General features: G+C 36.6%; 3 protein-coding genes across 5 annotated transcripts in view; 2 read left to right on the top strand and 1 right to left on the bottom strand.

Moving 5' to 3' along the window:
- Positions 1–1,054, bottom strand: part of LOC107653414 (tyrosine-protein phosphatase non-receptor type 18-like) — a 19,808-nt gene extending 18,754 nt beyond the window's left edge. For both annotated transcript variants that reach the window (XM_016440125.1, XM_016440124.1), the window contains exon 1: positions 772–1,054. In XM_016440125.1, the coding sequence (XP_016295611.1) occupies positions 772–873 (102 nt within the window). In that variant the 5' untranslated portion in view covers positions 874–1,054. The remainder of the gene's footprint in view (positions 1–771) is intronic.
- A 215-nt stretch (positions 1,055–1,269) lies between these two features.
- On the top strand, positions 1,270–8,285 carry mon1ba (MON1 secretory trafficking family member Ba). The gene is made up of 6 exons (XM_016440128.1): positions 1,270–1,416; positions 2,431–2,928; positions 3,672–3,805; positions 4,294–4,952; positions 7,012–7,159; positions 7,820–8,285. The coding sequence occupies exons 2-6, from the start codon at positions 2,586–2,588 to the stop codon at positions 8,048–8,050; spliced, it is 1,515 nt and encodes a 504-aa protein (XP_016295614.1). The 5' UTR covers positions 1,270–1,416; positions 2,431–2,585; the 3' UTR covers positions 8,051–8,285.
- A 1,042-nt stretch (positions 8,286–9,327) lies between these two features.
- The window catches only part of gripap1 (GRIP1 associated protein 1), a 63,247-nt gene continuing 60,923 nt past the window's right edge, over positions 9,328–11,651 (top strand). For both annotated transcript variants that reach the window (XM_016440123.1, XM_016440122.1), the window contains exons 1-2: positions 9,328–9,549; positions 10,324–10,390. In XM_016440123.1, coding sequence (XP_016295609.1) covers positions 9,508–9,549; positions 10,324–10,390 — 109 coding nt within the window. In that variant the 5' untranslated portion in view covers positions 9,328–9,507. The remainder of the gene's footprint in view (positions 9,550–10,323; positions 10,391–11,651) is intronic.

Raw genomic sequence — 11,651 nt, 5'->3', positions numbered from 1 at the left:
ATGAAGACATTTTGTAAATTTCCTACTGTAAATATATCAAAACTAAATTTTTGATTAGTAATATGCATTGCTAAGGACTTCATTTGGACAACCTTAAAGGCAATTTTCTAAATATTACAATTTTTTTGCACCCTCACATTCGAAATTTTCAAACAGTTGTATCTTCTCGGCCAAATATTGTCCTATAGCCTAACAAACCATACATCAATGGAAAGATGATGTATAAATCTCAGTTTCAAAAATTTGACCCTTATGACTGCTTTTGTGGTCCAGGGTCACATATCTGGTATTTACATAGGCTACTACTCCAAGGAACTTCACTTACAAAGCCGTACCCAAAATTACCAAGGTAATACTATGTTTTTGACATGTACCATGTAAAACCATGGCATTTTTAGAAGTACCTGAGAGCACCATGTAGGCTACTTATATACTAAATGGTATCATCACTGTATCAGCACATTATTTTCTGTAAGATTTAAAATAACATCAAAGTAGAGTCCAAAAACATGGGATTACCATAGTACCAAGAAAGATGGCACAACTCACTTCACAAGCAAAACGTTTCACAAAGAGAAGGATGTTAAAATGACATTTTGACAAGTGTGGTTTTTCAATCACGGAACTTTGAGAAATATGACAGTGTAGGCTATCCAAAAACATATGGTATTGTGTGTCATCTTATTTGAACTGATATATAATTACCTGTTAAATAATATATAGATATAAATATATATAACTAAAAAGCTCGTGTAAAAGTGTAGGACTTACGTTGAACTCTGTGGAGATGAGCTGATCTCCACTGCTGTCATTAGTGTCGGACAGACAGCCGACCCGCTCCACGAACCTCAACAGGTGCGCTTCCATCACCATATAATCACTCTCTCCAGCATCTTACTCCGTCATTTTTTGATACTCGACACCTTGTACAATCTTAACTAGTAATACACGATCGTTCGACAGCAGAACTGCTCCGTTTCCGTCTTAGTAAAGTTATCCAGGCAGCAAAACTGACACAGAGAAGTTTCTCCAGCTGGTGTTTTTGCTGGTCACCTTCACGTACAGCGGTGTGTCAATCACCAGCCGTCGCCACGCCCGCTTTATCATTCCAGCCAATCCGCTGTCAGAACCTCACCTGTAGGGTTAAGGGAGACACTACTACGCGCTCATTTAGCTCAACTGATACTATTGGATTTGTGTGAGGCTAGTCTTGCGAACATAAACTACAATTCCCATCAGCCTTTGTGGCGGCAGAAAAACGCAACAGTCACACAATGCACATCGTTTGCGCTTCATTATGTTGCATTAGTGCTAAATCATTCCTGTCTTTATCGGAAAGTGAAATAGAAAGAGAAATATCCAGCGACCAAAACCACGTGAACGCACCAAAATGTCACAATTACGATTTGTGAACTTGTAAGCACCAAGCAGGAACTTTCCACATGGTGAAAATGTTGCACTTAACTGTACTGATCCGCTTTCTGTCTTTGTGTTGTAGAACACAAACAAACCCAAAACAGCTTGCCATGCAGTAATTCAACCACAGTTTCTGCAAAAATGTTTTATTTATTATTAAATTGAATATTAACCACCATTGTCAGTCACTCATAAATTATGAAATGAATTACAATATCTTTAACAGTTTGAATGTATTACACTTATGCAAAAGAACCAGTCACAGCAGCAGGTATTTCGGAACAAATTATGTTTACTATGGACATTTTTGGTATGCAATGCATGTCTATGGGAGTCTATGGGAAAATAGCAATTGCGATGATGCCATGCTAACTTTGTACTATGTTTGTGTTTGTGCGTGTACCTGGTATTCCCTACATTAGGGGACTAAATGTTCCCACAAGGATCAGTAAATTTTGAGCTTGTGGGGAATTTGTTTGGTCCCTATGAGGAAACGAGCTTATAAATCATACAGAATTAAATTTTTTGAAAATCTAAAAATACAGAAAGTTCTGTCGGGTAGATTTAGGGGTAGAGTTAGGGTAAGGGGATAGAAAATACAGTATGTGTGTGTGTGTGTGGAAATTATACAGCTATAATAAAACTCTGTGACTGATTCCACAATGCAAATCATTATGATCACAAATCATTCTTGCAGCAGTGACATATTTAAATGAGCACAATTTGCAGCTAATACATATAGTATGATCAACAAATGTAGGCAGGTGTGATGGTTAAATCAACTGATCTGTAACTCTCTCCAAATACTCCTGATTGTAAACCTTGATGGCATCTTTTTGTTTTTAGCCTGCTTCCTCCTTTTGACAGTGCTTTAGCATTCAATCAATTTCATGTCCCACTTTAACCTCCTCTAAGTCAGCACTGCCACAGATCAGTTAGAAATAATTATTTCAGCGAGAAATTAAGCATCATGTTCATCCTATTACACAGTTTTAACCGCTCTCTGATCCCCAGGCATCATGTGATACCTCTGGGATTACAGACTGAGTAATGGAGAGCCACAGAGATCCATTGTGTGACATCAATAAAACACGTGTTTGCAGCCTTAAAACAAAAAAAACACCAAGTCCAGAAGATTCTCGCTTTGAGGGAAATGAAAAACAGACAACATGCACAGGAGCGACAATAGAGGAAGTTGGGAGTTTCAACCTGAGGACACCTTAATAGAGGAGACTGGTAATTTTCCATCTACTTTGGCCCAGGCGAACTTCAATGGGCAGAAAAAGGCAGGTTCCGCTGTGGATGTCCCAGGTCTAGCTTATAGGAATGAAGATATAATGTCAGAGAGTTGGAGGCAACACAGGAAGCATGTGTTTGTGCTGAGCGAGGCAGGGAAGCCCATCTACTCGCGCTATGGCAATGAGGAGGCCCTCTCCTCCACCATGGGTGTCATGATGGCGCTGGTCTCCTTCGTCCAGGCTGGAGGCAACATGATTCAGTCTATTTTTTCAGGTGAGATGCACCATCTTCATCTAGGTTTTTTAAACTGTCTAATACATAAAGGTTCTTTGCAGCACCTATAGTTTAACAACGACAAAAATAACATTTCTGAAGAACAAAAGAACTTAAAAAAGGTTCAGGCTGTACATTTCTTTGAAACCATGCAGCTTCTTTAAATATATGGTTAAAATTGAAGTTCATATATATTTACATGTAAATTTACTGTGTAAACTTTGAAATGTACATTCTTCTTCTTGGACAACATAAAATATTTCATTTAATCTTATATAAATTATATAAAATATTTAAGGGCTTAAGACATTTAATCTCTTAAATATACTATTCAATGCATTAAATGGATCAAAAACGACAGCAAAATATTTATTTTTCAAATAAATGCTGTTTTTTAAAAACTTTCTATTCATCAAAGAATCCTGACAAAGATGCATCACAGTTTCCACAAAAATATAAAGCAGCTGTTTTCAACATTGATAATAATAATAAATGTTTCTTGAGCATCAAATCAGCATATTAAAATGAATTAATATTTCTAATGAATATTGTGATGCATTGTATCAATATTTCAAATGAATATTTATATATATAAAAACAAACGTATGAACATCTGGTGTCAACACAGAAAAGATTACATTGGATCTTTACATTCTGCATGTAATTAGGGTCTATACATATATAAATTAATTTGGACCAATTTGACCTGACAACAGCTAATATTATTCTGTTCTTTCCCTCAGATGAGCACACAGTGGTCTTTTTGCAGAAGGGTCCGCTGGTGTTTGTATCCGTTTCTGCCACTCGCCAGTCTGAACAGCAGCTGCGCAGCGAGCTCCTCCATGTTTATCATCAGATAGTCTGCATGCTCACGCAGGCCAGCATAAATCGATAAAGCAGCTGTTTTCAACATTGATAATAATAATAAATGTTTCTTGAGCATCAAATCAGCATATTAAAATGAATTAATATTTCTAATGAATATTGTGATGCATTGTATCAATATTTCAAATGAATATTGTAAAAATTCAGCTTTGCATCACAGAAATAAATTACTATAAATGGTTATATTATATAAATAATTATAAAATATATAAAATAGTTATTTTAAATTGAAATAATATTTCATATCATAATATTACTGTATTTACGGCAGACTTGGTGAGCCTATATATATATAATGACAGACAACAGCTAATATTACTCTGTTCTTTCCCTCTGTTTCCCTCAAATGAGCATACGGTGGTCTTTTTGCAGAAGGGTCCACTGGTCCTTGTATCCGTGTCTGCCACTCGCCAGTCTGAGCAGCAGCTGCGCAGCGAGCTCCTCCATGTTTATCATCAGATAGTCAGCATGTTCACGCAGGCCAGCATAAACCACATCTTTGAGCGCCAGAGGAACTTTGACCTGCGGCGTCTGCTGTTTGGCTCGGAGAAGGTTCTGGACGGCCTCCTCGATGTCATGGATTCTGATCCCAGCTTCATGCTGTCGGCCGTCCAATGCCTGCCTCTGCCCTCCTCTTCCAGAGACGCCCTCAGTCACATCCTACAGAAAGCCGTCACCCCGAATCTGGTCTTCTCTTTTCTCATTGCCAATAACCGACTTGTCTCCGTCGTTCAGGAGAAGACGGTCCTGGAGGACGCTAGATTAAAACCCAGAGACCTTCATCTCCTCTGCAACCTGATCAGGGCCTCCTCTGCTTTTCAGGCTGGAGAGATATGGACGCCCATCTGCCTGCCTCTGTTCAATCACGACTGCTACTTTTATGCTTATGTGGCGTATCTAGACCCTCCAGAATGTACTGTATGCCTTGTTCTTCTGTCTACAGATAAAGAAGCGTTTTATGCCGTGGCAGAGTGCAAAAGGAAAATTGAGGAAGCTTTCGCATCCCAGAATGCCTTGCAGTGGGTGGCAAACACTCAGTTTTACTACGCTGACGATATCGGTGTAGCTAATCTTAAGCACTTCCTTTACAAGCCCTCAAAAGTGCTAGACCACCATCGCCAACTGCCACAGTTCACATGGTGAGTAGCTTATGACGAGTCATTAAATGACAATATGAAATTAAAATAGTCCCTTTTTACTTTCTTATTGCATGTTCATGGTCTTATTGTGCACAATTCATCATCCAAACTCAAAAAATTTTCCCCTTCATTGGCTTTCATGAAAATGGTTGAACTTTCCTCTCCAGTTGATGTTGCCTAGGCCTCATGGATAGGAAATATAATGTTAAAAATAGCTAAATTAAAGTAATTTAATTGTAATTCATTCTAAACTTATTTGGATGCCAGTTAACATGAATTAATTAAAGGCTATGGCAATAATAACAAATAAGAATAGATTCCTGGTCAAAAAGTCTTTTCAAAAGCAGGAAGTATTCAGATCTGACTCTGTTCTTGTATGTAAATTTCACTATTAGTTAAAAAGAAATGGCAAGTCAAATTAAATTAAATGTGGAATTTTGAAGTAGAAAGACTCCAATAATTTACTTTTATTTACAACTTAAAAAAAAAGTAAAGTGCCCTATTATGGGCAATGAAAGGTTCATATTTTGGTTTTGGGAGTCCCCAACAACAGGTTGACATGCATGCAAGGTCAAAAAACAATTTCGTTGTCTTATAATATGCATTTATTTTTACCTTACTTGCTCAAGACTCCCAAACGATTCGCTCAACTATTCATTTTTCCAAACCCCTCCATTGCATGACGGTAATCTGCGGTGATTGGTCCGATTGGTCGATTTACTTTCCATTTCATCATGCCAGTAATGACTGATAAAGCAGCGTTTGTAAGCGCAGTGCTGCTTTGTGTACAGCCGTTACTGGGGAAACCGCTATTTTACCGCTCCAAAAGCGGCACCTAGTGGCAAAGAATTAATTTGCATCTTCATTCAGACCAACGCGAAAAAACCAACAAGTGGGCGGGCAATATGCTAATGTTTCATTCGTTGTCTATAATATGGCATTTATTTTTACCTTACTTGCTCAAGACTCCCAAACGATTCGCTCAACTATTCATTTTTCCAAACCCCTCCATTGCATGACGGTAATCTGCGGTGATTGGTCCGATTGGTCGATTTACTTTCCATTTCATCATGCCAGTAATGACTGATAAAGCAGCGTTTGTAAGCGCAGTGCTGCTTTGTGTACAGCCGTTACTGGGGAAACCGCTATTTTACCGCTCCAAAAGCGGCACCTAGTGGCAAAGAATTAATTTGCATCTTCATTCAGACCAACGCGAAAAAACCAACAAGTGGGCGGGCAATATGCTAATGTTTCATGTTGACGTCAACATGAAACGGCTTGGGATTCGTTTTAAAAACGACTCCTTTCAATTATTCAGACTCGACTCTTTCTTTTGAGAGACAATAACTTTATACACGGTGCACTTTCAGATTTAAAACTTTGCAGGATGTTTTCATTCACTTAGAGCTGTGTTACACACTGCATGAAAGGTAATTTAAAAAAATCCATAATAGGGGCACTTTAATGTTAATGCAGTTTAATATTAACTTCAAGCTGAAATGTGTCACTAAAGCATTAAACCACAAGCAAACGGGCAAATCATTAACGTTTTGACTCATTTGTCTGAATCAGTGGTTCTTTTTGCCATCAGAAACACCAGATGGCTCACAAATCCTGATAAATGATGGCCTGTAAGCCAGGATTTCCACATTCTGTGAAAGATTAGACCACTTTGCCATGAATTCTGCAACAGTAAGCACTTGATTCAGCTAATCACATGGCTGAAATGTTTCAGACCCTGAGCAGACACAGTTGCGAGGTGCCTTTTATGCAAAAATGCAAGCAAATAAGGCCAACTAAATGATTAGATGCATCAAAGACCACATGATGTGTTGAAACAGGTTTAAACTGTGTCTATCTCAAATTGACTGAAACTGAGTTTTTTTTTCATCATCTGGTCTGCATTGACAGTCTATCTATGTATCTATATAAGACACATCTCTGCCACTGTAATAATTTAGTTGGTATGACCAGGTCACACATCTTAGTGAATTGTAATCAACAGTACACACTGTAAGCGTGCTATATGATGCCTTTATTTTAATATCACTTCACTCAGCCCAGAGATGGAGGTGGCATACAGAAGCCAGGAAGAGAGGATACGCCTGCTGGATCTGTATCGCAACATGCACAATTGGATCCACAGTACATCACAGCCACTTAAACTCATCTACCATTCTGCAGGCAAAGAAACTCTGCTGGCATGGGTATGTTTTCAGAAGAATCAAGACAACTTCAATAGATCAGGATGTTCTGGGTTTAAAATGTTCAACAAGAAATAGAACTGAGCATTGTTCAACAAGAAATAATAATAATAATAATAGAATAAATGAAAAAAAATGACAAGTGAATTTTATTAATTGTATTTTATTTTTTTTATTTTTTTTAAGGCAAATAAATGCTTTTCCTTTGAACTTTCTATTCATCAAAGGATCCTGCAAAACATGCATCATAGTTTCCACAAAAATATTAAGTAGCACAACTGTTTTCATCATTGATAATGATGAAATATTTAAGAAATATAATAAGATATAAATAAAATAATACACATTTATTGAGCACCAGATCAGCATGTTAAATTGATTTCTGTAGGATCATGTGCTGCTGAAAATTCAACTTTGCATCACAGAAATAAATATTATATAATATACAGTATATAATATAATAAAAATTTGCTTTTATAAAATTATTTATTTGTAATAATATTTCACACTATTACTGTATTTTTGAATAAATAAATGCATCCTTGGCGAGAATATAAGGGACTCTTTCAAAAATATCTTACCAAACCCAAACTTTTAAAAAGTATAATATTTGTATTAAATACTGTATGTACAGTATTTCCTAAACTCTCTCTTGTTTTGTAGGTCACTAGCAAGTTTGAGATGTTCGCGTGCTTTACTCCGCTCGTCACTAAGAAATCAGCTATCAGTGAACTCACTAAACTGCTGCGATGGATCAAAAAGGAAGAGGACCGTCTCTTTATTTGTCACCTCCCAAAATACTCCAGTGCCCCGCAGCCCGGCAGGAGCTCCACAGACAGGGGGAGTTCAGATAGACCAAATACATCAGACACTGGGCTTCTGTCTCTCTTGTAGCCTTGAGTAACATACCGGCCAACACACACGTTGCTGTTTCACTTCCATGTTTTATATGGTAAATTGTGTGGGTTATGAAATGGGAAATGTGGCTGCATTGAATATACTGCATGCACGTTTGTTTCTGGGTTCATAGGTGGCGTGTTAACTAAATGCAGTTAAAAGTTCTTCAATTCATGTTCATTTTTCTGTTCAACATTACATGCATTGCTCTGCTGATAGCATAATTTGTAATGTCAGGCTTTTGTATTAACTTAGTAGAAACTAGAAAATCATACATTTGGCAGCAGTAAGATTTTTTCAATTTTTTTGAAAGAATTGTCTTACCAAGGCTGCATTTATTTGATCAGAAATACAGTAAAAACTGTAATATTGTGAAATAATATTACAATTTAAAACAACTGTTTTCTATGTTAATATATTTTAATATATAATTTAGTTCTGTGATATCAAAGCTGAATTTTCAGCAGCATTACTCCAGTCTTCAGTGTCACACGATCCTTCAGAAATCATCCTACAATGCTGATCTGCTGGTGAGAAACATTTCTTATGATCAATAATATTGAAAAAAGTTGTGCTGCTTAAATATTCTTGCTTGTTTGTGTGGAAAGCATTTATTTGTAATAGAAATATAAAACAAAGTTATTTTTATTGCTTTTTATATGTTGCTTGTTTTGCTAAGATGATGTTCACAAACAGCATGAATTTTCATGCCATTTTAAATCAAATTACAGAATTATTGACTGGTAAAAATGGCTAACTCATGTGACACTCAGATGTTTCCAGGGTTACTGATGTTTATTCTACAGATACAATAAAGTTCATTGACTTATAAACCTTATCAGAGTATCATGTGTTCCTTTTATCTGTTCCTACAACAGTAAGAAGTCATATATGCTTTTCCGCTTCCTTTTCACTCACAACCATGAAAATGTCAATCTGTCACACAAAATGTTAAGAAGTTGTTTGGGATTTTAGATATATATTTTTTTAGATAATATAGCTAGGTCACATTGGAACACTAAAAAAAATGCTATTGCTTTTAATACATGCACATGTTATATGAATGGTTTGTCACTAGATTGTCTGTGGTGAATGCTCCATCTGTATCTGCAACTCATTTTGGACAAATGAGCATAGGGGCCCACAGGTGCCGTCTAGGTAGTCAGCTCACTAGGTTTTTGAGCCACAGCCCATGTCACGTGGCACAACAACTACAGTAGTGAATATATTGTGTTAGGGCGCCATCTACAGGACAAGTGCAGACATTACACATAGCGCGGTTTCTGTCAGCAAGCCAAAGCGTTTAGATGGGGGACATCAGAAAGCTGCAGCTTTAACCTTCTTCATCTTATCAGAATGACAGTTAATTTGCAAATACAAGGTTGACAGAAAACACAGTAATAGCAGACAGAGAGAGTTTGTATTCTGTCCAGCAGTGTTTTGCTGTATTGAAGATGGCGCAAGCACTGTCAGAAGAGGAGTTCCACCGTATGCAGGTACAAATCTCTTTATTTGCGCTTGGATTTGACATCGGATACAACCTGTATTGCACATACGAGATCGTTAACTTGTGTAGAAGTAATTTCGGTTGAGAATATGTGCAAACGGGTCTATTTAATAGCTGAAGTTGATGTCCATCTGAGCGGATTGGGACTCTGTTAGCTGTAGCCGTTAGCCTGCAAGCTAATTGTTATAAGGCCGAAAAATTATTTTAATGGAGAATTACGATGTTTTCCATTAAGTGTGTAATCGTTACGCTAATAGAATGACCGTTTGTTGAAATGACATGGAATATAGCTGCTAACGTATATGGCGAGTTTGTGACATATAATAACAATGTGCTAACCTGTAATTACTAACCATTAGTACAGTTAGCACACCAAACAGCTGATATTATTGCTTTTCTACACAATAAAAGGGTTTGTACGTTATGCATTTAGTTCTTTAAACGTATTTCGTGTGAATGCTAGGCTATTAAATAGTTGTTTTGCTTCAGCATCACCTTGTTTACAACTCCAGAATCATCTACTCAGTTTCATAGCAACCAGACTCTTTAATTAAATGTTTCCATTACGTGAATAAATTCTTAATACATTGTAAACCGCCGTTTTAACATGATTCATACCATAAAAAGAGACCGTGTGATGGTTTGTTGTCTAGGTGGTCATTATTTCTGGTTTACATAAATCAATAATATGTATATCAAATACCTTGTTACCACAAATAGTATGTTTTGCTATATTAATTGATCTTTTAATGTGCTTCATCAGGCTCAGCTCTTGGAGCTGAGAACACAGAACTACCAACTCTCTGATGAGCTGCGGAAAAATACAGCAGGTGAGTAGAGAATGTAAACCTAAACCTTTTACTTATTCAAAACACTGGCCAACCTGTTTACGCAAATCAACACGACAGACTGTCATTTGTTGTTATTAAAAATCAGATTCTCTGCTTATTTTGGATATAGAATCTGTTGAATTGTGTAGATTCTGTCTAAAAGTTGTGAGAGTAACTCTCCTATTGGTAACTGAGAGCACAATGAAATTTACAAATTTATTTCATAATTGAATGCGCATTGGGGGAAGGTATATAAAGATAGATGTTCTAATTCTGTCAGTCAAAACTGAGTTGTCTGAGGGCCTGGGGCCGGTTGCACCAGTTGTGTGTAACTCAGAACTTGGTCTAGTTCAAACATCATTGGGCATCAAGTCAAAATGTATGAACTTATAAATATTGAACTTAGTGTGAAAATGTGACATAATATCTGAAACAAAACATTTACAGAAGCTTAAAATACATCAGTGAATTAATGTTTGCTTATAAACCTCAATCATGTGTAAAATTAAAATGAATAAATGATTTTAAAACAAAGTTTGTATTGTATTATTAATATATAAAAAATGTAAATATTTATTTAAATGCATGTCATGTGACCATGTCTTCAGTGAACCATGAACATGCAAATGTGTTGTTCAATTATTGACATATCAACTTGAGCAAATTCTTCTAACTAAATATTTTAGGATTTAGATACAGGTGCATCTCAAAAAATCCTGAAAAAGTTCATTTTTTTCCTAACTTTTTTCAAGAAGTGAAACTTTCATATATTCTAGATTCATTACATGTAAAGTAAAACATTTCAAACGTTTTTTTTTTTGTTTTAATTTTGATGATTAGAGCTTACAGCTCATGAAAGTCAAAAATCCAGTATCTCAAAATATTAGAATATTTACATTTGAGTTTCATTAAATGACCATCCCTACAGTATAAATTCCGGGTATCTCTTGTTCTTTGAAACCACAATAATGGGGAAGACTGCTGACTTGGCAATGGTCCAGAAGACAATCATTGACACCCTCCACAAAGAGGGTAAGTCACAGAAGGTCATTACTGAAAGGGGTGGCTGTTCACAGAGTGCTGTATCAAAGCATATTCAATTCAAAGTTGACTGGAAGGAAGAAATTAGGTAGGAATGGTGCACAAGCAACAGGGATGACCGCAAGCTTGAGAATACTGTCAAGCAAAGCCGATTCAAACACTTGGGAGAGCTTCACAAGGAGTGGACTGAAACTGGAGTCAGTGCATCAAGAGTCACCAC

Source organism: Sinocyclocheilus anshuiensis, unplaced genomic scaffold (genome assembly GCF_001515605.1).
Source record: "Sinocyclocheilus anshuiensis isolate Anshui unplaced genomic scaffold, SAMN03320099.WGS_v1.1 scaffold71, whole genome shotgun sequence".
NCBI classification, from domain to species: domain Eukaryota; kingdom Metazoa; phylum Chordata; class Actinopteri; order Cypriniformes; family Cyprinidae; genus Sinocyclocheilus; species Sinocyclocheilus anshuiensis.
Note: the sequence above shows the minus strand (reverse complement) of the source record. Positions and strands in the feature narration are given on the sequence as shown.